The sequence below is a fragment of the Festucalex cinctus genome, chromosome 1 (assembly GCF_051991245.1).
Source record: "Festucalex cinctus isolate MCC-2025b chromosome 1, RoL_Fcin_1.0, whole genome shotgun sequence".
In the NCBI taxonomy this organism is placed as follows: Eukaryota; Metazoa; Chordata; class Actinopteri; order Syngnathiformes; family Syngnathidae; genus Festucalex; species Festucalex cinctus.
Window position 1 is genome coordinate 59,658,447 of NC_135411.1, and position 27,820 is coordinate 59,686,266.

Genomic DNA, 27,820 nt, shown 5'->3' on the forward strand with positions numbered 1-27,820 from the left:
TTCAAAGGTTTGCCATCCCTTTTCACTTCTATTTCAATGGCATTCCATGTAACATGCAACCTTACATTCATTGCATACTGTATAATGTCAACAATGTTAAATAAACCTTTCAAAGTCTTGGTATTTGGAGTATTGGCTTTACTGTCACATTTCATAATATAAAACCAGATCTTGGTTTTACTATCGTAGCTTCGTCTGTGAAGACAAAGCTTAACATGTTGTACAGACATCTCCCACATATTTTCTCTTTGTCCATTGGCTCTAGTCTTACATACAGTATATGTATGTCGGAGTCATATGTACAGATGTAGCTGTCATGGTTTGGGTTTTGGTTTGTTTGTTTTATTTTTTGATTTTGTCAGGGTTCTAGTTTTGAGTGGGTTCTGTTTGAGTTTGTCATCATGTTCCTTCAAGTTTCTGTTATGATCTGTTCCTTTCTGCTTTCCTTGTGTCTCCCATTGCCTCATCAAGCAATGTCCTGCCCACCTGTGTTTTCCTGACTTCCTCGTGTGTCATTCAATCCCTCTGTCACTTGTGTCTTGCACAGCTGTGCCTCATTGTGTCAATTAGTGTGTGTGTGTGTGTGTGTGGGTGTGTATTTAGTCTTTGTTTCCCCTCTGTCTGTGACAATTCATTGTTGTTTTCACCTCGTCATGCTGCCACTTTTTTGGAGTTCGCTTTTATTTTGGTTTAATTAAACTCCCTTTTTACGTCACCTCTGCCTCTTCTGCCTGCTTCTCTGCCTTTTGGTCCACAACCACACATCTAACCTGACAGTAGCAGGGTTAGGGGTTTGAGTCACATGACTTCTAAACCATGAGCTTGAGCTGATTCATTTTGAAAGGCACAACAATTAAATATTATAATAAAAATACTTTTAAATGTACTGTATGTATATCCGTTTTTAGATCAGCAGGGTAAATAGTATACAGTTATTGAGTTGCTTTTGTCGCTCTTTTGCTTTGACATTGTTGAAACTGTGAATACGCTGTCTGACAAAAATGAGCACTACAGTATGTCAGCTATTTTAAAGACACATTGCAGCTACAATATCTTGCTTTAACTCAGTTCTTTAACTTACAGGACTTGTTTTATTTTTTCAATATAGTATTACAAAAGTTTTTCAACATGGTCACGATATAACGTAAACATGTAATCCAATAATGAAAAGGTCAATAAAGTGAAACAGCGTAAAAAGAGTCACCTGAATGAATGACTGAATTAAAGCAAAGAGTGAAAAGGAGGAAAGCGGATTTTTCTCACACTATTTCTCGCCATAACTTTGATTATTTTTTTTTCATTATTTTTTATTTATTTTTTTTATGCCATGCAGTGTTAGCTATTCAGTAGAGGTGTTCCAATCAGGGTTTGATGCTGCTGATTCTGATACCGATCATCCATGAGTGACCTCTGCCGATGCCGGTTTTGATATCGATCATATGCATTAGCTTCACATTTTGAATTTTAGAGCTACTCACGATTATTTGGAGATGAAAGGACTTGCTCGACATATGCCCCGGAAATCAGCCGATCACGATTGGTGGCCGCTCCATCAGGGTACCACTAATATTGAGTTTAATTCCCCATTAGCCAGATCACTCACACATCCAATTGTATTGACCAGCAAAAGAAAACAAGTGGATACATTTTGTAAGTACTAAAAATGGCTGCTCGTTTTTCACAAGAGTCATCTCATGTCCTTCCAACTATGCATGCCCTCGTTGGTCTCGCACTAGCTATCTCAGTTCTGACACTGTACATAACACCATTATGACCATTGACCCGGGTCATAACAGAGGACATCACAGGCATTGCACTCAACACTATGTGCCGCTTTCTCAATTTGTAAGCATGGACAAGACAAATGCGATTGGTCACATCACCACAGTTGGTCACCTTGTGCTATATTAAACTCTTCATGGATCGTTCTCTAAATGTTTTCAAATCGATTTTAATAATGGCAAAGTCATGTTTCATATCAATGACCTTTTTTTTTCCTCTCCACAAAATCTGAAGTTCCTTCGTGGAAAGAAACGATAGCCTATTAACACAATGATCCTTTTAAACATACCCCAATCCCAATATTGATTATCTGCATTTGCAGTTTACCTCTTTTCATAACCCTTTCCCACTCTCTTTGGTCTGTCTTTCTCTAACTTGCTTCGGGCCTTGGCAGACTATGTGAGTGATGTCTCACTGTTTCCCCTCCTCTTTTTTTCTTAAAGACCTTTCTCCTTTGCAAGTTGTAAGCAATTAACCCTTTGTGACCTTGTACATTGGATTTCTCCCCTTACCCTTTGCTACATACCTTTATGCTTGCTGTACCACATTTAACCTCTTTCTGTTCTCTCGCCAATTATCCCCTCTTTCTCCCATATTAACCCTTTTCATCCTCTGGTAATGGTTCTCTCCTCTGCCTCGAGTTATAACAACCATTCTCCCCTGCCAACCTACTACCAAACAGCGTATTATCACTCTCTAATTGCTGTCACACCTCCACTGTGCTCAAACCTGGAGGCTAAATGATTTCTTTGGAGAGTGAAAGTTGAGTTGAAACAGTTGTGTGCAAATAGAGTTTCTTACATTTCTATTGTGAAGCTGCTTATCAGGAGCTGTGTTTACTGCTGAGCCCCCTCTTAAACATTTTCTATTGTTTTTTCTATGCCAGTATAAAATCCATAGTTTCCAAATGTTATTCATTGGCTTTACATTGTATAGAAGGCCTAAAAAGTGCCCCGTTTTAAGGTTAAAGCCAAATATGGTTTTGTTTTTTAAATTATTATTTCAAATAAAATTTGCTGGCACCAAATGAGAACCGAATCTGTTTGTCTGTGACCTGATGAAATGCACCAAAATTGCATTAGAACAGCTGTGCCAGTATTTAGACATGGTCTGAGCAGGCAGAACTTTAGACTGACTTTCTACGGGGGAAAAAAAATAAAATAAAAAATGTCATCCAGAGTTTTCAAGGGCACACCCTCGCTACATCGGAAAGCCCAGCATGGCGCAGAGTAGCCTGTGAAACTGGCAAACAGGCCAAAATCACAATATACCAGCATTTCTGCATGCACCATCTACGAAAATAGATTCCTTAATGTTCAACGTGTGCGGCATGCATGCATCTTTGTGTATGAGTGAAAATGAGAAAATGAGAGAGAGAGAGAGAGAGAGAGAGAGAGAGAGCGAGAGAGAGAGAGACTTCTAACAATGTGAACACGTTTTAGTAAAAGAGACGGTTTAGTCTAGTTGTTGTTGACAGAAAACTAATATGTGCAACATATTGAGCGGCAGAATGTGTCTACCTGCGATGACCTAATGCCCCCTCCTTGGATGTGTTCTGAAGAAAAACACTGGTATGCGCTAACATTTGTTTTTAAAATGTGTTAGCATCCTTGCATTTACATTGGGAAAATCAATAAATTCCACAAATGTTTGGAACGATAAATACTACTACTAGTTAAAGTGACAGTGTGTAATCCATAGCACCATCTAGTGGTGAACTAATAACTCATTCAATTTAAAAACCCACTATTGATTTCAATAATATGCAAGAAAAACATGTTATCAAGGTAAATTCTTTTTATATAATTGTAGGTCTAGGTCGTAATTCACTAATTATATTACATGGCTGGAGCCCCACCTGCCGAGTTTTGCCTCCATTTTTTTCTATGGATGCCCAAAGGACAACTTCACGAATGTAGGTAACTATGGTGGTGCTTACATCGAGGGTCAACCACCGCTTACCTTCCACAGCTGGAGCCTGCAGGTGGTCGTCCTGTGATTCGGGTTCCCATCGCTTGAAGTTGTCACCTTCTGCTTTGCTCCTACAAGCATTTACAATTTTTTTTTTTATTAGCTTCTACCGCTAGCCGCTCGTTAGCCATTCCAGCCTATGGTTCCAACTAACTCCCGCTAGCCACTCCAGCAAAACCCGTCTTTCGGCATCGCTCGCCGGGATTCATACCAGCTGCCAAGTTGCCGTCACTCGCTGAGATGCTTGTTCGCTCACACAAAATAAGAATTTGTGGTAGACTTTTGAAGTGATCTTTCTGAACCTCTGTAGTGTGCGTGCTTCGAAATGCATGTACTTCGACTGCATTCTATGATATAGCCACATCTAATAGTTAACTATTACACACTGCCACTTTAAAGTAGCAAATTAAATACAATAACATGTCACACTGTTACAAAACTCTTGGATTTGGCTGGTCCTTCAATTATCTCTCACGGTTCTCATTAGCTACATACAAGTTTCAGCACAGAATGAGCTCATGAACTCATTGCACTTGTAATTGTGCTATAAACGTGAGTGTTTTGATTGTATACATAAGGTCTTAGCACCCCTTAGCACGTGAAGGCTTTTCCTATTTGAAGTGTATCAATAACAGCTCAAGAAGTCCAATCAAAAAAATCTAGCCATACAGCTGACCAAGGTATGTAGATATAATAATCGTGTAAAAACATCAAGTTCCATCGTACACCTGAGCGAGTTTTTTACCTATAATGAGATCATAATTCCCAATCAATTCAGTATATTGAAGAGTTATGTATATTGGTTTATATTAGACTGTTGAGACAAAAAGTTAAAGGTGCCATCTGTTCTCTGGAAACTGTCAGCCATGTATTACATTATGTATGAATTGTGTAGTTATTTTCACTGCTGCTTCTTGGTGTCGGTGTCTTCACTAAGAATGAGCATCAGAGGAAAACATACAAGCTAGCACTTAAACTTTATGTGACAGACTCTTTCACTTTATTGCATCACGGCACCAACCTCCTGAGTGCTTTCATAATATTATGCAAGTGCACATTGCACCCAGAGGTGCCACATATGGGGAACTGTGACAACGGTTAAAAGGGTGACAACGTAAACGTGTCAGTTTGACATAGAGCAAAGAAAAAAAAAAACTTTATAGGGACGGCTTGAAAATTGATACTGGCAGAATGATGAGAAGTTCATGTACTGATGTGACCTTTGATTTAAGATAGTGCCACCCGTGTCATACCTGATCATTCAACGTGAATAAGGCTGTACCTTGACATAGACCAATAAGCCCAATATTATCTCTGAGTAAAAATATTGGCCTTCAGAGCGCTGAGAAGAAATGTGTACCTTCTAAGGGGTTGAACCACTGCATATATAGCTTGAAGTTGACTAAAAGCTAGTCAACTGTCAACTGTTAACTGTTATTTGAGTGTTCCACCCACCCCAACATATGCACTTGCAAACAGACAGGAACACTATGAGCACAGCAGATGCGAAATACAATCAATGGATTCTTATATTTTGGGGAATTAATTTTGCTTTGAAAGGGGAAGTCAACCTTCAATATTTCTTGACTAGAATATGGTATATGTGACTTCACTAGTCTAAACATGACACTGATTAATATTACATTTGTGTAATATGAGTAATGCAACAAAATCCAGCCGTATTTAATCCATCTCATGAGGCGACTATTTTGCCACTTTCTGTCGACTGAAGATGACATCACAGTTGCTGAGGCAACAACCAATCACTGCTCATCTGTTTTATGAAGCTGAGCTGTGATTGGTTGTTACCTGAGACCTGAGCAACTTCAATGTCATTTTCACTCGACAGCAAGTAGCAAAATGCCCGCCTTCTGATATTGATAAAAACTGCTGGATTTTGCTGCTTGACTCATATTCCACGAAAGAAATATTAACCAAAATGGCATATTTAGATAAGTGGGGCTACATAGAACATATTATTGTTAAAAAAAACAAAAAACAATGGGGCTGACTTCCCCTTTAATGGACAAGAGAGTCGGTTATTTCACAGCGTTCAATAAATATGCTGGAGATAATGATTATCAGAATCGTCTTTATTGGCCAAGTATGTAAAACACACAAGAAATGTTTGACGTTATTCTGAGCTGAGGTAGTCTTATTGCACTTTCGTGGTATTGCATGAGTTGCTAGCTGCAATGCATAAGCTTTCATCAAGGTCAAATAGAGTATGTTGCAAGGCGAACCCTACACATGGCAGGTGTGACGCACGAGAAGAGTTTAGGCTGATCAGAAATGAATGTTCTTCATAATCCCATCTCTGCTGAGGTGCCTGTTGCCCTAAAGAAAACTCAGTAGTTTTTTTTTTTTCCCTCACAGCTGCTGCAATCACTTGAAACTCCATTGCCGACCATGTGACAGCATCAATTAAATTCACAATTATAGGGCAGAGATGCTTCGGTGTGAGAAAATACAGCGTCATCTGTGAATGCATATGAGTGTGTTAACATGAGTATGCATGCATGTATGTATTTGCGAGCGGTTGTGTGGAGGGCGTAGTGCAAGACGCAAATAGAGATTGTTGTTGTAGGCTGCAATACTGAGTCAGACAATGTCAGTAATTGGTTGTTTGCACAATTCTTGTGAACCTGAGCAACTATCCTCAAGCAACATGTCACAGAAAAACAAACACTTGATCCTTGAAGGACATATCAAAGGGCACTTGGCAGAACATCTTATGACTTAGTGGCTGCCTCTTTTCGTTTTAACATCAATTTTTTATTGTACTTTAAAACACAGAGAAAGCAGAGGAAGCACCCTTTAAAATTTATGCTCAATGCTGTCACCGCTTCCACAAAGGTAGCCCTTAGATCATTTTCGGTTTAGTAGGGAGCATTTGTCCTCTATTGACATCGTAGATTATATCCTTGGCTCGCGTTTCCAGCTTTAGGAGATTTATCCAAACCGAATTTTCTGGGATCACACAAAAACGCCATAATTCAATGTTAGAGTGCAGATTTTCTAAAGGGTCCCGCATAAAAATAGAATTACATCCTCTGCATACACAATAATTGTACTCATGTATCATCCTCATTGTAGTAAACTGAAGAGGTACACGTATGAGTTACTACCAATTGTTTGAGCCTTTCCTGCAAAGTTGACTTTTTAACGCTCACCATCTGCATTAAAACATAATCAGGTCCCTAATAGGGTAAAAACAAGGCCCGATCACATTTATCTCCTTACCTATAGTGCTGGCCTACACGGATGCAGATCAGGAGATTAAAAATTCATAAGCATAATAGGATTTCTAAGAGCATTATTCTCTCGTGTGCCGTCACCGTCCAATACAACTGGGTCGAATCATATGTGTTTCCAGAGCAGAATACTCACATAATAATGATCTGGGTGGACTCCAAATGTCAGCATCATAATACGGGCATGCGTGTGTGGTCTGGCTTTGTTCCCTCCTTGAGTACCAGGGGCAGACAAATGCTTTTACACGCTGGGTGAACTGTAAAACGTTTTGACAGTGATTGCATCTTCTCTATAATATGCAGTTCAGGACTTCATACTGCCTAATAAACCAATGTGTTAAATCTTTCTTATTTTTAACATCAAGCATTGTGCCTCAAGAAAAATAAACTTCCATCAACCCAGAAATATGTGGATATCCGTTTGAAAGAGCTCCGTGGCTTTAAAGCAAGCTACCAGGTAGAGATGAGTGCTATATTAAGTTACATGTACGCTTTAAAGCAGAGGTGGGCAAAACCATTGTTACATTGGCCAGTCATTGGCGGATACCCACCATTCAGCGAGTGCTATATGATGCGAAGCCCCGAAAAAAAAGAAAAAAAAACACGGACTGGGCACCAAATGAGGCAGGTTTACGTCCGTCAATCCGAGTCAGTACAGACCTTCCTTCTCAGCTTTTGTATTTTTGTGAGGCTTCGCATCATAAAGCGCGCACCGAAAAGTGGGCATCCGTCAGTAATGGCCGATGTAACGGCAGTTTTTTGCCAACCTATGCTTTATGTGACCAGTATATCATCCATATTGGTCTAACATAAATTGTTGCATTTAAAATAATGAATTTGGTTCCTCTGGAAAGACGTGCAAGTGTGTGACTGTGTGACCTTTTTGCTCTTGCGCTGCTCCTCACTCTCTGTACTGCCTTCAACCTACCTGTGTGTCTATGTGTAGGTGTAGTGCCTGCTAATATAGAAGAAGCGGGACAAAGCTCTGGTTGAGACATTTAAAGCTCGTTGCTAGATTTGTTCACCTGCAGTGTGCCATACAAAAAGAAATATCTATTTTATATATATGTTGCACTGAAAGGAGATGCTTAAACCTGTTTGACAATGAAAATAAAGGCTATCTATCTATCTATCTATCGATCTATCCATATCTATCTATCTATCTATCTATCTATCTATATCTATCTATATCTATCTATCCATATCTATCTATCTATCGATCTATCCATATCTATCTATCTATCTATCTATATCTATCTATATCTATCTATCCATATCTATCTATCTATCCATATCTATCTATCTATCTATCTATCTATCTATCCATATCTATCCATATCTATCTATCTATATCTATCTATCTATATCCATCCATCTATCCATCCATCCATCCATCCATCCATCCATCCATCCATCCATCGATCTATCTATCATCTCTCCATCCATCCACCCATCTATCCACCCACCCATCCACCCATCTATCTATCCATACAATCCACCTATCTGCCCAAATCCACCTCAACACCCACCCACCCATCCACCAATCCCACCTACCTACCTACCTACCTACCTACCTGCCTATCTATCTATCTATCTATCTATCTAACTACAAGATGTGCTTCGAGAAATACACAATTCAGAGTTCACTGTACGGACAAGCTTTTGAAAATGACCCAGCAATAACAGCAACTCAGCATGCGAGTAGACACTTGGCATGTGAATCTCCTCCAATTTCTAATGATTCACTCACATGTTCCATCTCTTGGCTTTAGATGCTTGCTGCTTTTCGGGTTTGGGGAGTCTGCAGTGGTCACTCAGACTTTTTGATGTTGACAGGTCATTTGAAGTATGAATGAATGAATATGTCCCTAATATTGTCCAGAAATGCAATATTGTTCTGAAATGTTGGGTCATCCCAGAGATTTGAGTCTGCCAGTCATTAGAAGCATTTGGCATTGTAAAGGAAATGTGAATAATGTATTGTTGTTGCAGTAATACCATGTATTTTCATTACTTTACAATAATATACTGTACAATCTATTTTATTTAACTCCTATAATCTAAGACTTTTCATTAAAACCAAAAACATAGATCAAACATATAGATCACTGCATAATGGAAGTTGCTCATCTCTGGTCTATATGTGAAAGGCAGCTGGACAATTAAATGGATGCCAACCACCCAGTCAGGATTGGGGCACCTCCAGAGTGAAATGGGCATTTGGCACAGACAGATGTGGTTCTGCTGCCCAGCATAACTTCAATCAACTTTTAAACTGTTGACCCCAGAGCACACCCTCTCATTTATGAACTGGAACTGATAATCATGATAGTTACTGCAGCTTTCTGGAGTGGAAAGATATCCTAATAGCATTAGTGATAATCTGTGGCCTTGTCACTTGATGTTGTCCATGAAAGCTGCGTACTGCTGACCTTTTCATTAATCTTGGAACTGCTAATCAACACAATTTGGGTATTTTGACCGACGATTTCATCCAGCCACCACACACAGTGAATTCCAACTGCGAAGTTTAAAACAGCCTGCAGCAGTTACACAGGGCTCATTATTATTCATTTGCTTAGTAAAATAGCCACATAGGATTACTGTTTCGTTCATCTACGGCACTGCAGTATTGAGACAGTTGTAGAAAACTGCTTTATTTAAAAACACCTTCTGTCCAGTTGTCATTTCTTCATTGTCATTCTTCATGTGATTCCCTCTTTAATTGGGGAGTGTATTAAATACAAGGGGTGACATGTGACTTGTCAGTAACTGATAAAGATATTACACAGGAGAGTGATATGATCATGGTCCAATGTTTGTTGTGCTGAGAATGTAGTGATCAATCCCGTCAAAACTAAGTGTAAATCATTCCCAGTGAAACAGCATTACTGGCACCTGTGACCATGAGGGACTAAGAACTGCCATGCAGGGAAATGAAGGAACACTCTTGTGTTCTGCCTTGGGGTGTCGATCAATGTTGGAGGAGGGAAACTAAAGCTATTAATTCCTGTGGATATGTCAATCCCCAAAGGCGGGAACAGATTGGTAGTGATCATGACCAGCCCCTTGGCCAGATGGAATCTCGGGATTTTGTTGCATCTCAGTTAACCATTGATTCATTGAAGTTTTTACAGCTTCCTCGAAGGCACAGCATTACACTGTAGCAATGTTAATCAATTCCAATTGCAAGTTCATAACAATGCATAAAAAACTGCAGGCTTAGATTATGCAAAACACATCTTGTAAGATAAGTACCTGAGGGGACCCGAGGTTAAATGTTCCATGTAAGGTGCTTGTAATCGAAACATGTCTTATACATTCATAAAATATTCATAGAAAGATCATCTCACGTAAATGATAAATGTAGTGCGTATTTGACTTACCCGGCCAATCAGCACGGGTTCAGGGCCAGCGTATTCTTCGATCACAAAGAACTGGTTCCAAATCCAACTTCTCCTGCTGCGAGAGCGTGACTTCTTTTCGTCCAAGGGTTGGCCAGCCTCATCCTCGGACTCTGCTTCCTCAAACACAAGGCCACCGTCATTGTCTGGATCGTGCACCTGCACCCCAGCCCCTTTAGCCAAGTGGCTCCATTCCGGAGCTGGATGGAGCCTCAGGACGTGGCTGCTGTTGACAAGTTTTCCGTCTTCATCTACTGAGTGGTGAGCTGTGCTGAGCTCTGTTTGAGCAGCGTGAACTGACTCTGTTAATAGGTCTCTGTGGGAATCTGCTGTTCTGTTCCCAGGTCGTACTCCCTGGGGTTGCATTGTCAGCACAGATGGAGTGGAGCCATTTGTTTCAGAGGGAACATACAGTGGGAAATGTTTTGTCAATTGAAGAGGGGATTCTGTTTGGTTGACAGCTACTTCTTTGTCCAAGCTGAGATTTACTTTTTCAACAAGTGTTGACATTAATAGAGCATGCTTTTTCTTGCTATCGCCACCATCTGAAACTTGTAGCTCCAAAATGTCTTGCCCTTTGCTTAAACCCGGGGCATTGACTATTGGATTAATATGAGTGTCAGAACTCTGGTCCCGATTAAGATCTGGAGTGTCGACCGGATTTAGATATGGAAATGCAGTCTGATTATCAAGCCCAGCATGTGACTGAGTGATGGACGTGTCTTGTCTTGACATTTTCAGCGCCTCAAACTGTCTGTGATTAACGTCAATCAAATCTCTCTTTCTGCTGCGGCTACCCTTGTTGGGAAAGTTGAGATTGGGAACATTCTGCATTTGGGAATTGACTATCCTCACAAGGTTCTCTTTTGACAGCACTTTCAAAACCTCATAACTTCCACTGAGGTTTAGCTTTCGGTTTAATTCAACGCTTAGCCCCTTTCCTGGCACACCTGTTGCATAAACACTCATATCAGGTCTGCTTTTGGCCTTTGAATTTAATCTAATGCGGGTTTTATTAGAATGTAAGTCAAGCTTATGGTGCAATGTGATTGCTTTTCCTATTTTAGTCTCAACATTCTTCGTATTGTTCTTCATTTTCTTCAAATCCTGCAGAGTCACCTCTTTCTTGTTGACGGACTCAACCTCACGCTTAGGCTTGACCGCTAGCCTCTCCTTGATGGCGGCAGATGGAGCGGCGTGATTGGGCAGTGCTTTGGTGTAAGCAAGTGGTCCAGTGTCACCTGCTTGTGCATGACTGATCAGATTTCTAAGAGTCACCCCAGGCATGACGTTAGTGTCCATGCTTCCTTCCCAATGGTCCGGAGCTCTGTTCTCCTCTATCTTCATCATGTGCGAGCCACCTACCCCTCTCATCCGCACAACCTTGCTGGCCAAGGCCCCTCCCTTCAACCCGTCCCACAGGCAGATGGAAACCAATAGCAGCAGATTTCTTGTAATCATCTTGTCTTGTGGCGAGATGTCCTAATTGGAGCAAGATTTGCTGTGAGGCAGGCCTTGTTTTCCAGATGTCTTCATTCTTTCTGCTGCTCTCCCTCTGTTCATGCCCCACCTGTCCCTCTTTCAGTCGATGCCCTTGACTGAGATGGAGGGCAGGTATCAGTCACTCCTTGTGTCCCTCTTTTCCCCTACAGTCAGTCTATCTCTCCAGGTCTCTCTCCACGGTTTCGTTTTGTTTTATTCCACTCCTCCTGCAGTGATCCTCATTCAGTTTCCAAAAGAGGGTTGAACATCCTGAGAGAAAAAGATAAAGATAATGAAGTTAAAACTTTAATCATTGCAGTAGGTTAATTAAAAGTGGAGCTTCAGAGACAGGTAAGGACACGCAAAGACAAGAGGGTATGACAGACCCATTAACAGAGTAGCACTCACATTTCACAAGCACAAAGGCATGACAAGGTCCAGAACACACCAATTTACACCACGGAAATGACCCAAGTATTAGTTCTCACATCTATAAGCTCCATGGCAACAAAATGATCCACAGTTTTACATTATTGTGCAATAGATCCATTATATTACAAAATGCTCTCAGCATTTCGTAATAAAAATGCCCGTCAAGAATTTCTGACCGCAGTGCACACATTGCCAAACCATTTTCATTTCGCTTCCATGCTGAATTAATTAGCTGGATTAACATTATACTTTGATTAGTCGCTTAGGATGTCAATACAAACGGAAGCCATTGATGCCAAGGCACTTTCTTGTCACTGTCAGAGACTTTTGACTCACTCTTTCAGCATGTCTCTCTCATAATGTGAGCCCCGCAGAGAAATCCCACACCAAATGAAAATGTCATGCATCAATCAGTCTGCTTGATTTACTTTGTATGACAAAACCCACCACAGCACCACAGTGGTATTTCTGAAACATCTGCTTACAAATTTGACAAGTCGTAATCTGGCAGCGTGCCATTTTACCTTAACCTGAAAATATTCATCTTTGCTGAGATCAAGCAAATGGAATTTAAAAGGCACAAACATATGCTGCAAGGAGCTAAACTACTTCTTTTTTTTAGATGGGTGCGCCCTAATAGTCTGGTGAAATTAATTTGTCCCTCACTCTTAAGAATACTGCCTTGGCAGGAAGACACTCCACCAATAAAGTGTGCAAGTTTACATCATTAAAAACATCCTTACACTGCAATAATTTTAGAATGGGTAATCCAGATCATTGTTTGACATTTGCGGTCTAACAATTCATAGAATCCAATTTAATTAAGTGTGAGTTCTTTCTTTTTTTTTTTTAAATACTGTACCTGAGAGTCATATGAGAGTCATTTCATGCTTAAAATAAATTACTATATATACAAATACTTAGGTTTAGAAAAAATATACCAGCTCCTGTCCTACTTCTATAAATTATGAATGACATTTGGAGGTGCTTTATTTTTTAATTAATTAATTAATTAATTAATGTATGTATGTATGTATGTATGTATTTATTTATTTATTTATTTTATATGTTTATGATGTCAACTTTCGTCCATTTCTATGCACCTAAAGGTTCAGACTGCAGAGCCAGAATATTTTACTGATTAAAGGCTGTAGTAACTTGTCTCTGTAGTTCTGGATATATTAGAATGAGAAAATTTGTAAATTGACCCAAATTCATAGACACATGATTAGGGATGTTCGATATTGCTTACTTTTTTTTTTTTTTCCAGACCGATACCAGTGCAAGTACTCATCTCTTGAGTAGCCACCGATACTAATACCAAATACCGATACCACTAGTACATAAAATTCTTCCTAAAAAACAAGTCAAATTAATTTTAAGAAAGACCCAGGGACAACTCTCACATGCTGGAGAGAATATCTCCCGGCTGTCCTAGGAAGGCCTCAGGATCCCCCCCATAGGAGCTGGATGAAGTGGCTGGGGAGAATTTTGCGCTTCCTTGCTTTGGATACAGGCCCCGTAATCAAACCCATGAAACTGTATTGATGGATTGCTATTTTTTGTTCATACAGTACATATAGAAATGGAAATACTATGCTTAGTTCAGTGTTTCTGTTTCAGATAACCAGATGGCCATGTGGACTCATATGTAACATTTTCAAAGTTCAAAGAATTTGTGTATGAATTGTTAAGAGTGGCGCTTTAAAGAGGAGATGCTGCATGGGAAAGGTCTGGGTTGTCGTCCCACACTAGAGATTATTAATCGTTTGTGGTATTAATAGTTAAGTGAATTGCAAGAGCAGACAATTTGTTTTCTTTTGTCTAACACTAAAAGCAGTATTTATTGCACTTCATGTTCTATTAACTGTTATACGGAGCCTGTATTTGATTTGTGGATGGTCGTTCATCTATTTGTGGTTAGTAAATAAATACATTGTTTTATTGGAATCTTTTGTTGGTTTGTTTTTATTGCGCAATACTTATTGTCAGCGATTTTAATCTCGCACCCGGCAAGTGTCCCTTATCAAAACAATGCAACTCATATTAGAACAAATACAAACCAGAATAAAATAAGCTTTAAAAGAAAAAACTAATGAAAACTAGCAAAGCGGCTTCAAGAAGTAATTAAAACTTACTGAATTTGAACAACAAAAGTCTAATCGAAATAAAAGCATCTGCACTGAAAAATCCCAAACTATTACAACCCTACTGGGAAGCTAAACTTGTGATTGTGGTGGAAACTGCTATGTGAGCCACAACAACACCCCATTTCTGAAATTATTTCAGCAATATTAGATTAACTATTTCTGCCTGTAGACATTTGACCCTGCTTGCAATATGCACCATCAGCAATGTGAGTGAATACTTGGGCTGTGCACTTGCATCCAGTAGAACTGTGTGACTCAAACAGGCAGCATAAGCAAGATTTGAAGAGATACCCGATCGGAGAGATTAGATAACTTGGCAGGAACCTTCATTGACATTGAGAACCCTGCCACTGCCACCCCGCGCCAAGTAAATTGTAATATAGTTCCATATAGTGCAGGCATTTCCTTTCACATCAGAAGCACAATTTCCATCCAAGCCTGTGCATTATATTTTGCTTCTGACACTTTCCTCTCTTTGGCAATGTCAGAACCTGTCAGCAATTCACAGCGGCATGACTGAAGTTAGGGTACAGCTGGGGGGGGGGAATTCTGCACCGTTTTCCCCACACTTCCCCTCATCTGTCTCTTTACTGCTCTCAACAAACTTGTGATTAGCTGAACAGGAAAGGAAATATGATCCGTGATTATGCCTCCCTGTTTTTTGTGTGCTCGCTTGCCACATCTCCCACAAACCACCTGTCTCCCTCTCAGCCCATCTCGGTCCTTATCTGCCTGTTCTTTAACTTGCTTTTGTTTTAGCATCCTGTCCTCTTGCCCGCTAGTTCGTCTCCCTCTCTCATCCGTGTCAATCACAAAGCCGTCAGCGTGTCCCTCACCCTTTGAGCGCTGACGCTTCAATCAATCAGCCTATCTCATTCCTGGGCCCTGCAACATTGGAAGTGACAGGAGTCTCGCCTCTTGACAACCAGGCTACAGACACATAATTCTGCATACAGATCCACTAGAAAAAAAAAAAAAAAAAGCACAAAGAATACCGCTAGTATTGACATCGGAATAACCGCAAAATGTCAGAATGATTTGACGGAATATAATCATCGCCGGAGTCATTACAGAGGTAGTGAGTCAACTTTGGATGTGTGTTATCTCCAATGTACAGCATGAGGTGCTGATCAGGGTGAATTCAATGACAGAGCCCTACTCCCTCCCAGAGGAACTTATCAGCGGGGATTTTGATGGCCAGGCAATCATTGCTACGGGCACCTTGTTAACAAGCCCAGGGCAGGTGGTGGGATGTAGGGCAGCATATCAACATGGCACAGCTGAGCAACAATCTTTGCGGAGGAGCATTTGCTAGTCCGTATTACACCTAATTACTAATCTCACTTTGATTCTAAAAAATAATGTATAAATAACACAAGATATTTTACTTAGATGCAATAAACTCAGTTAAAGGTGTATTAATCCATTTTCTATTCGGCTTTGACAGTGTAGAAAACGGATGGAGGGCTGCAGGTGAGCTGGTGCATATCCCAGCTGGCTTTGGGAAAGCGGCGGGCACACCCTCAACTGGTTGCCAACCAATCACAGGGCATATATAGACAATTCACCCTTACGTTCACACCGATGGACAATTTAGACAAGTGATTGCCGAACCACAGGGCAAGATCATCAGGTGTGCTGCAAGAAATTATCCATTTACCAATGACTACATCCCAAGGCTTGAGCTTACAACTGTCATGGCTAGGCTCATGCAAGGGTTATGTTTGGGTCATGACCATGAGGTCAAGTGTCTGTTTTGAACTGATGTAACCAGCATCTATTTTTACTAGTAAGACGCTATGTGATGTCAGAAGCTATGTGATGTCAGGAATCTTTCAGCTCTTTATCTGATCAACAGCCAATCAGATAATTCCATGTCAGTCCTGTTATCCACATGTCCACAACCAATCAGATCGTTTCAATGTCTATATAAGCCTGTCTGAGAAGTGTGGTTTTTTTTGTCGGATTATTACCGCTGTTCCTCTGTGCAACTCGTCTAGTCAAGTTTGTTCCACGCCTCTTGATGTGAATAAATAGTTAAAAGTCTTATTTGTGTCTGCGTTTTTGGGATCCAACCTCAGCACATAACAACAACATTCAACCACTTTTTAGTGACCCTATGAATTAAAAACGAAGTCAGCAGGTTGTTTTTTGAGAATTCTATATTCAGGCTCCAGTACTGTGAAGCGCCCTCACCACGGAAATTAGAACGGCTCCCTCTGTAGAAATGTTAAATGTTGACTTAAGACTTATTTCTACACTCTCATATTTGGTTAAACCACAAATGATATGTACCTAGTCTTTGATCCTGCCTTACATGTGGATTTTGGCCTGTTTTACTTCTGCTTTTCCTCTGCTTTTGTTTGTTGGTGTGCCGTGAGATCTTGCTAATGTCAAATATATGCCATGGATCGATCAATAAAGGTTGGGAAACATTTAGAGTCTTAAATAAAGCTGTTTTTGGAATGTGGAAGGAAATAGAAATACCCAAGAAAAATAACACAAGGAAGATGTGCCAACTCCACACAGGAGCCCAAAACTGTGAAGTGGATGTGCCAAGCACTCGTGCCACTGAGGTCGTATACAGCATACTCGGACCAAATGGTTTGGGATTTCAACCTGGTTCACACGGCAAGACTTTTTAAATTGTTGGCCGACTTCCAAACTGTGAGAGACACATGATGAGGGAAAAAAAATAAAAAATCACAGGAGTAACAGTTTTGAACGTACACACACGGCACAAATCAATACATCACACAAACCGATTTCGTTCATGAATGTTTCCTGGTTCGACAGGAAATCTTGCAAAACCTCTCGAGATTAAATGTGGCTTCAGAGTAAACAAACAGGGGACCCGTTGTGATACTTCATGGTTTGTTTTTTTGAAGAAAAAAGCAACATAAAAACTTTCTGTTGCGCCATGACTTTTTTGATTTTGGATTCCCCATCGTCTTCCTCACCGCCTCGCTTTCTGATTGGCTGCACATCACCGTCAATCGGCTGCGTGCTCGTTTGTCGGACCAAAACAATCCAACATGTCGAATTCCCCCAATTTAAGATCGGAGCCACCCTAACAACCTTCTGTGCGGCCGAGATTGGTCTGAACAGACCACAAACAGCAGGGTTAACTGTTAAGATAATCGTTTGGATGTCGACACATCCTTACGATTGTCGAGAGGGGAAATTCAGGGCTAGAACCGCTAATCGCTAATTTTCTTGCCGTGTCAACCAGACTTTAGGCTAAAACTTTGAACCACTGTCACAGCATTGTCTAAAGGTGCTCATGTGACACTTCGAACTTGGATGGACCATTCTAACTGCTGTCCATGGTACAGTACATTGATATGTCATCTTCATTACTTACAGTATATGGTAACATTATAACTATTTAAAAAAAAAATGAGACGGTGTGAAATTGTGACACGATTGGATGCTATCATGTACATTATGCGGCATTTGTTGTAAAAACTATGACCGTGTTTTTGTCTTTACATGTTCCTAATTAGTGCAAATTGGACCCTGGGACAGATGATTACAGTAGAAGTCTGTGTTGGTATACTTCAGAATCTTTTTAAGACTTGTTTTTACCATGAGCCTTCGACAGGCCTCAGGTGATCTAGTTTCCACCTTTTAATGATAATGAGAGAAAAGAAACCTACAACGAGGCAGTTTTCCGATATTACAGCCCACGTGCGTGGAACAAGCCTCTCTGAAGACCCGAGCGCTGCTCAGAACATTAATACCGAATTTTAAAATCAATCACAAGACGACCCATTGTGCTTTTAGTTACATTTAAATGTATAAATGACACTCTATACTAGGGGTGTGAATTGCCTAGTACCTGACGATTCGATTCGTATCACGATTCACAGGTCACGATTCGATTCGATACCGATTAATCCCGATACGAATTTATAAGTCGATTGTTGCGATTTTTTTTCATTCAAATTTAGAAAATACTAATCAGTAAGCTTGTAGAGTGTAAGATTTATATGAAAATGTATTATTTATTTATCTGAAAGATTTATTCAGTCTTATAGAGGTTGTAATTTGTTTCATGTTTGAACAGCATTAAAATAAAACATTAAGGCTTAATGTTCCGTTCATATAACATTCTTCCATGCTTAAGGTGTGAATCCTAAAAAAAAAAAAAAAAAAATAGATTTTTCCGGTTATTGAATCGATTCGAGAATCGCGCGATGTAGTATCGCGACATATCGCCGAATCGATTTATTTTTTTTTTTACACCCCTACTCTATACTAAGGATGTTCAATACAACTTGTTTTCAGGCTGTTACAAACATGAATACTTAAGGCTTGAGTAGTTACCGATACCAATACCATGTACCGATACCACTAGTGCTTTTGATATATAAAATTTCCCCAAATAAACAATGATAGATCGTTTTTAATGAAAGGCTAATATATCACAATATAGTATTGTTCTAAATGACGTGAAATTAATGCCAATTTTCTATTCTTCTAATTTCTACTTCCTGATCATAAATCAGCCACAAGTGGGCAGCCAATACTGGATAGCTGCTGTCATGAGTACTGATACCTTATAATAAGGCTGGATATCGGCCTGATACCGATACTCGCTCACGCTTACTGTCAGATTTGGTCAATTTCGTATTACTGGTGCACTACTCAGTCCATCCTTCCTTTTTTGTTATTTTTCAAGACTTTTCTTATTTAACATTGTTTGTATTGCTTTTATCAAATGTGCATATCTTTGTGAGTATTTCACAGCGCTTTGATATTGATATTTTCCTAGCAGCGCAAGCACTGCACAACTGATTACGTTAGACGTCCAAGTTAACACTGTAATAGGACACAGCAGTAAGGGGAAATAATTAGGTGCAGTGGTTTGAAGCCCACGAGGCTCATATTTCCTATTTATAGTTTTATATAATGTAAGGCTTAAATCGTTGATCTTATTGTCATAGAAGAGCAAATATCCAAGCAGAGATTTTGCTTGTTATAGCGCATGCAGCACCATGAATTCAAGTAAATAAACATGACATTGGTTGGAAACACCAGGGAGCACTTCTTAAATGAGAGTTTAAAAAAAATGGGTAGCTTTGCTCTTTTTTTTCCGAGACGCACATTATTGCAGTTGTGCATATCTGTACGAATAGTATATCTGCAACGGGTCTCTCAGTGAGTTGATTAATTGGTGTCATAAATATCTTAATTAAATTTCCACTACCAGTCCCAGCCTACTTAAAACGCAAATGATCTCAGGGTGTGTTTGATATTGGAGGCAGATCCTTACCATTGATTGTTCCCTGTCACCTGACTAACGAGACTGGAAATTGTAATTACGATTTGCCTCCTTGCTCACTGTCAATCCTCTTTTAGTCTCGCTAACGTTCCCGTCACGCGCAGAGAAAGACACCGACACAGTCGGGAGGCCACGCTCACCCATTCCAAAACAATAAACAAGCCAATAAAAACACACGTCATGTACTTTTCTACTTACATGCTAAAGAATGCCGTGCTCAAAGACTACTATCATCCAGCCTCTCAAATACGCATTTTCAAGAAGCTCAGAATAAACAGAAATCTCAAAAAAATCCCCAAACAAACCAAAATCCTTCAGGCTGCTCAGGAAAGTAAAGAAAGCCCAAGGGAATGCCTCTCCGGACTCCGAGAAGTCAAAGGGAGAACTGGAGTCTGCTCACACACAAGAAAAGCTGGACCTCAAAAGAATTATGGATAGATTTACAAAGGCAAGCACCCGCAAAAACGACAGGGGGGGGAATAAGGAAGTTGTGATGGAGGGGGTGCGGGGTGTTGACGGCTGTAAGTGGGAGGCATAAGGCCCACGTTGGAAGAGCAACTCGCTCTGTTTAACACATTCATTGCCAGACCAGAAAAAAAAAATGCATCATTTGACGTTTTTTTCTGTCAATGGCAGTGAATGAGTTAAGTGCAAAGAACCGCGCAGCATCGTCGGCCTTGCCTTGAACCTTGGCAGATAAAAGTATACCTGTCAGTTAGCAAGGATGGAAGGAAAAAACAGTGGGAGCTCATTCCTTTTTGAATGCATGAATACTTGATTCAAATATTTCCCAGCCTTGGCTTCATCTCAGCCATATTGATTAACTGACAGCAGGCACCCATGACCATTGGGACAGGACAAATAACTGCAAAAGTTTTTTGCAAAATTATAGTCAAAAGTGTGATATTAGCATCTGTTCTACTAAAACTGGAGAGTGCTTCAAATATACATACACACTTGGGATAAAAGTACAAGCATATTAAACCTGCACAGTTGAAGACAATCTGACATTGGTCAGCACTTTACTGCTATAATGGCTTCCATGCTCTTCTTTATAGGATTTGGGGTGTTCCTGTGGTAACTTTGTCCATTTGTCCGGAGGGGGGGGGGGGGGGGGGGGGGGGGGGGGGGATAAAAAAACATTTGTGAGGTCAAATGTCACATCTGAGATAGAAGGGCCTAACTCACAATCTATATTGTAGTTGTTTTATAGAACCACTGACCTGAATATATGAGTGGATAGCCGATACACAAGCCGTTGAAGGCACAGGGCGGCCATCTTGCTCCTCCTACCTCTCAAGCAGACCGCTGTATAAACTATACAGTATATGTACAGATGAGAAATATACTGGTCGTAGGCAGTTAGTATAAGGCCGGGGAGGATAGGGTGGTGTTGTTTTGCGGGGGTTGGTTGCTAGGGTAGTCACTATTTTTTAACAAGTAAAAATAAATAAAAAAATAAATAAATAAAAAATTAACAAGTGGTTCCTTAGAACCCAATATTAGATTTGGCAGAAGCATCTTTAGATGAATTACATTTATAATTCTTCAATAAAAAATAATAATAATAATACAAGTTTCCTCCTCTAAACATCATTAATGAAGCATATAATTTATACATGTATTTATGTCAAGTTGTAAAATGTCTGAAGTCCTCTTGTTTATGTTTAACAAATTTTATGCACCATAAATCATGCTATTTCTACAAAATACTGTCTCAAATATTCTCAAATAATATGTAAAGGATCGTATGCTGAGAAGCGTTTCTTGGGAGGAGCAATATGGCAGCCTCGTGACTTCAAAAGTCTTGGCCTATGGGCTATCCAGTCATATATTCAGATCAGTGTATAGAATGCACTATAACATGTTTCTGCACTATGGTGCAATGACAATAGTGGTTCTATTCTATTCCATTTTATTTATGGACCATGTTCTGTGCTCTAGGGGCCACTTGGAATTGACCACAATACTTGATCAAATGAAGTATAAGATTCAATGAGAACTAAGGGATCGTACCCAGCAAGATTTTTGTTTAAACACATATGAGAATACTGTACAGAATGTGGATAATTGCCTCTTGCTATAATCAAGAAAAAGAAACAAAATAAGAAAAGTGATGGCAAAAGTCCTGAGGGATATTTATGTTTATTCACATAGCATCTTAAACACAATTATTATTATTAGTAGTAGTAGTAGTAGTAGTAGTAGTAGTAGTAGGGCTGGGTATCAATTCTAATTTCGATTCACAAGAGTTCAGTTGTATTCGATTTAGATTTTTCCCAATTTAATTCGATTCACTTCAATCCAATATTGATTAATTATGGCACATCAATTCTTCTTAAATGTCAAGGACATGACTCCATAAATATTCAATTCCAACGTAAATTTTGCGGAGGCAGTAACTGGTCTAATAAAAGTAACACGTTATAATCGCTTGAGTATGACACAAACACTGACATTAGCAAGGATGAGATTAAAAAAAAATTAAAAAAAAATCATAATCTAATTCAACAATTGTAAATATAAATTATAAGGATTTTTAATTGTAAGTACAAGTCAGGTCTTTCATAAATTCAAGAAAATACTTTTAAATTCATGTGAACAGTATTCATTTCAAAAACACAGTAAAATATAAACCAAATTTGGCCTTTAAAAATTCTATTTTCTTAAAAATGTATGTTAAAAAAGAGATGTATATAAAATAATTGATTCATGGTTTTATGAATCGATATCGGGCTTGAAACGGAAAATCAATTCAATAGCGATTTTTTTGTTTGTTTGTTTGTTTTGTTGTTGTTGTTTTTTTCAGCTCTAATCCGATAAGCAACATGTATCTGATTTTTCATGCACCGTAAACACATAAATTGTGATATTTGTTCATATCCGACCCGGACCTCATTCATATGTGGATTAAAACTGGATATGTTTTCAATGCATCTTCAGTATGAACGTTGTTTTTGCTTTTTTGAGTAACAGCGTTGACCTGATTAAATTGAGCTTTAATTTTATCCCACTTGAAACATGAAGCATAAAGTTGACGTTTGTGGTGATTGTAATAATTCAGCCATGCAGACGGTTCATTTGATAAGTGCGGCAATGACGTGATGTTATCTTTAGTAGACGTCTCCATGAAATGAGATCGTCAAGTGTTGCCTCATTTCCCCAAAATATTCACTCCTCTATCAATATGAGATGATGAGCACACCACGCATGACCATATTCACATCCATAAACAGTGTTGTTATTTTTGGTGAGTGTTACTCCATTTTGAGCTTTGTACACGTGTGTTATTTAGAAGTCACATTTGTTTTTGTAATGCGAGCGAGTACGTAGATTTGCCTTGCAATGAGCAGGATTAGTGAGGCAAAATTCAATAGTTTCTCATTTTCAAGTATTAATGCAAAACTTTTTATCAGCTGATTCACTTATGCAAAACAAAAGTTAAACTTGGCTGCTACTGGACTTGTTTGAAGTTGATCCTCTTAGTCTCAAACACAAGCTCCTCGCCCACTTCTGCTGCTGCTCTATCTTAGGTTGCATGAAGTGAGAGGTGCAATAAAAATCTAATAAATCTTGACAGGAGACAGTTCAGAGAACCACAATGCCAGTGGGTCGTGACAGGGACAACATTTGTGGCCCATATTTTACTGCCTTGGCGCGAGTTCAAGTAGTTCTCAGTCTGCTTTGTGTGCTTGTAACATCCAATGCAGACACGCTGTGTGGATACACCAACTCTGACCCAGTGATGGCTTGTAATTTAAAGCTTCATTTGGCTCATAAATTGCATTTACATAATGCAAATAATCAGACCGCATGCAGTTATTAAGAGAACATTAAAAAATAGAATAGGAGCCGGAATTATGAAACCTTTAGCCCACTATTTTTAAATTGAGCTGAAGCATTATGTTACAGAAAATATAGAATGTTTCATTGGATACAAACACTGCAATTAGTGCCATTCTCTGTGCTATTTATACAGATCTTTGACATCTAGGGGACACAAAGCATGTTCACACTTAGCATCAATATGGAGGTCTTTGTCTTAAATATAGGAAAATGTCTTTCTTTGTTGGTTAGATCTTGATTTGTTTCATGGGTCATTATTAATTGCAAACTACACCCGCCATTCACAAGATTGAATACATGGTTAAAACTAGACATAAACAAGCCATCTATCCATTGTCAATGCCACAAAGCTTGTTCAAGGTCACGGGGAAAGCTGAACATAATTCATGATCACGCTGATGGGCCATTCAGCAGAGTCTTCAATCAACGTAGCATGCGTGTATGAGTTGGAATGTATAAGTTAGTAGGATTACAGTGCGCGGAGAGAACAAGCAAGGGAAGACATGCATACTCTGGATTCAACACAAGATCTCAGCCTACTTGTTATAATGCCACAGACATTTTTGCAAGAGCGAAAACATAACTGATAATTTTCCATTTTAATTGGTTTTTAATGGTATATGTAAAATTTTACATTTTGTCTGTAACAGTTGCATCTCTAACTGTCATGACTGGGTCATGTCAGGGTTAAGTTTGGGTCATGCAAGGGTTGTGTTTGGGTCCGTGAGGTCAAGTGTCTGTTTTGAACTGATGTAACCATCATCTGGTTTCAACTGAAAAAAAAAAACGCTGTGATGTCAGGAGCTATGTGATGTCAAGAATCTTTAATCCCTTTATTTGGTAAACAGCCAATCAGATAATTCCATGTCAGTCCTGTTACCCACATGTGTAGCCACAGCCAATCCGATCAATTGACTGTCTATTTAAGCCAAACCGAGAAGTGTGTATTTGTCGGATTATTACCTCAGTTCCTCTGTGCATGTCCGCAGCCCAAGGGGGCTCGATGTCTCGTGATTCTCGATGCATTCTCATTGTTTCTTGTCTAGTCAAGTTTGCTCTACGTCTCTCGATGTTATGTGAATAGAGTTCAAATTTTATTTGTGTCTGGGCTTTTGGGATCCAACCTCAGAATGTAACACTAACATTACGAACAACTTTATGAGTGCAATTACCGTAATTATCACTTTTTGTGGAACACATGAGAGCATTATTGATTACTGTATTGCATTATATTAGTATTATCCCCAATACAACAATGCCATATTGTAATTGCCGCTTGTGTTGACCAAAGGGCTGAGCCTCACAAACTTACTTTCACATTTATTTACAGTACATTTAAAATAAATTTCTCTCTCAGTCTTGCCTTCCTGCACAGTCTGTATCATCTGCCATCTGTCTTTTTTAGCCACTGTTGCTGCATCATTGAATGGAATAGATGTCAATCATTATAGCAATACAGCTACGATTGGGTGTGATGTCAGTCACTTGTTTGTAAAATTACATACCGCACATTCCCCTTCAAGCCATGCAGTTTATGTGCTTACAGTAGCACATAACGGCTTGCAAATAAATTGTGTTCATTGCCGTTTAAAGGTTTTAGGGCCAGCCATTGAAGGAGGACTGAAAGTGGCATGTTTAGTTTTAGCTTCTGGCTTTTTATTTTAATCTGTGGCTGTAAACACAAAATGGCCATTTTGATTTTGTTCACAAAGGAAAATAATAACCGCCTCACTTATTCTTACTGGCCTCCACTCAACAGTTTTTCTAGTGGTTTTACTCCTATTGTATATATAACGTGAAACACAATAACAAAAAGAATATCAATAAACAAACAAATATTTCCTAATTAAAATATATGAGAGCTCCCTTTACATTGTCATTTATCATACAGAAGATGCAGAGTTGTAGTCCCTCCTTGTTGCGCAGTACACATGTTGTAGTAGATAATAAAGAGGAGCACTGCTGAAGTCTCCAAGACCAGTATGAGAACGTTGGGATCATACATGTCTGTGTGAACACCATGTTTGCTACAAGCTGAGTTTGAATGTAAACAAACAACTGCAGCTTAACACCGAGTGGCCATGGGCCATCCATCCAATTGTTTCGTACTGGAACGAAGCTCTTCGCAGTGGAATCGTTGTATAGACGAACGGTGAAGGTCCAATCATGATGATATTCACCGCTCAATAAAACGTGCAGTGCAGCAAGCCGCAAAAGAGTGGAAAATGTCAAATTAGGGAGATGTAACCGAGCTGTTATAAAGAGGTGAAGTTGCACACAATGCAAAGTGACAATATTCATTCATCCCGATTTGCTCCCAATGGACCTGGCAGCGGCCTACGTGGCAGCAGTCGGCCATTGGTGTATGATGTGTTTTAATGAGTGAATGTGAGGCATTGTAAAGCGCTTTGGGCACCAGTTAGAAGCGTTATATAAGAAGAAGTCCAGTTACCATTCATTGCTAAAAAAAAAAAAAAATGTCACAACCAAAAATGTTGAAATATTCCAGAATGGGTTAACATGAAGCAAAATGGGTTTGACAACACAAAATGAACACTAAATGAAAAAAAGGAAAAGGTAATCTGTTATCGGTAATCTGTTCTGAAAGAAAAAAAAAAGTATACAATTCAGATAATTAATATTGTAAGTGTTGTGTAAATAATTACTTTCAAGCAATAATAAGTAGTAATTTAACATCCATGATATTTTGCAAGTAACTTAGCCAACACAGGTTACAAAGTACTTGGGGTGTTAAAAAAAAAAATCGATTCAGCAATATATTGTGATATGACATCGCGCAATTCTTGAATCGATTTAATAGATAATCGAATTGAATCGATTTTTAAACGTCCATTTTTGATGGAAAAACATTCAATAAAGCGTCTTACTTTGGGTTAGTGTTCAATCAATCAATACCTTAATCATGGAAGAATGTTATGTTAATTAATGGAACATTAAGCCTTAATATTTTTTTTTCAAAGCTGTTAAAATATGAAACAGATTATAATACAGTGGCACACAGTTATGCCTGAAGTTTCAGATAAATAAATAAAACATTTTCAGACAAATCTCACAGTGTACATGTACTAATATTTTCTAAATTTGAGTGAAAAAAAAAATCACAACAATCGACTTGTAAATTCGTATCGGGATTAATCGGTATTGAATCGAATTGTGACCTATGAATCGTGATACAAATCAAATCGTCAGGTACTATAGGCAATTCACACCCCTATAAAATACACTAACAAAAAATAATAACTATTAAAATGCCACATTTGATGCGGTCACACGACCACAAACTATCTACTATCAACTTAAACTATAAGTTGTTTTCCTTGAACATTTTTATCTTGCCAAAGGAGATTTTTTTTTTATTTTTTTTTTTTTTTTTTTATGTAGTCAAATATGAAAGCAAATAATTTCAAAACAGTCCTGGTTAAATCATTTTTGATTGGTCAGGAAAGAGATGCTCAAAGTGAATTCTTTAATAGGGCATCAAAATACGAATAAACAAACCTCACATAGCTCCATCATACATCCATTGCATCAGATTATAGCGTTCCTGAACAGCAACAACATCTGATGTCTCTTCACCTTCAGGCCTCCCTGATGAGAAATGAGACTCATCAGCGTCAATGATCTTCATGCGCAAAGGTCAGTGGATGTTTTAGTGTCGGGCACATGCTCTGATTGTTGCCAATGTCTTTCTGGGGAAGACATCAGGCTCTTTTTCTTTTTTTCCCAAAACCTTGAGTCATCCGCTGCCAAAACCCTTACTGCAATTACACCTGATGCCTAACAAGCTTGTCTCGCTTCCTCTTCTGCCTGGCTGCATGTGCAGCATCAAAAAGCTAAAGGATCCTTTCAACACGCTGGCTGCCATTCAGCCAACGTCCTCGGGACTGCTCTAGACTTGGTCTCACAATGTCAGCCGACTGCATATTTGTGTGAAAACAAAATTGTGAGTATATAAAAAAATGATATTGTTACGTAAATGTTACACATAAGCCTTGATTCTTTTCAATCATTATCTTTCAATTTTGCTTCTCTTGTCCTAGCAGACTTAACAAAGCTATTGACCAAAGTTACAGTAAAGTATAGTAAGACACCTATAAGTCCACACTCCTGCCCCTTTTTGGCTTATTTTCCTCATCTCTACCTACAAACCTCTTCTCAAAGAGAGGAAAAGTAGCCACCAGAGAGTTGGAA

General features: G+C 39.1%; 1 protein-coding gene across 3 annotated transcripts in view; it reads right to left on the reverse strand.

The window, feature by feature from the left end:
- cdh24b (cadherin 24, type 2b) overlaps positions 1-27,820 on the reverse strand; it is a 222,353-nt gene that overhangs the window by 131,992 nt on the left and 62,541 nt on the right. For 2 of the 3 annotated variants that reach the window (XM_077497970.1, XM_077497950.1), the window contains exon 2: positions 10,394-12,163. In XM_077497970.1, coding sequence (XP_077354096.1) covers positions 10,394-11,872 — 1,479 coding nt within the window. In that variant the 5' untranslated portion in view covers positions 11,873-12,163. Of the gene's footprint in view, positions 1-10,393; positions 12,164-20,985; positions 21,071-27,820 lie in introns of all 3 variants that reach the window. The other variant, XM_077497960.1, reaches the window with a different exon arrangement.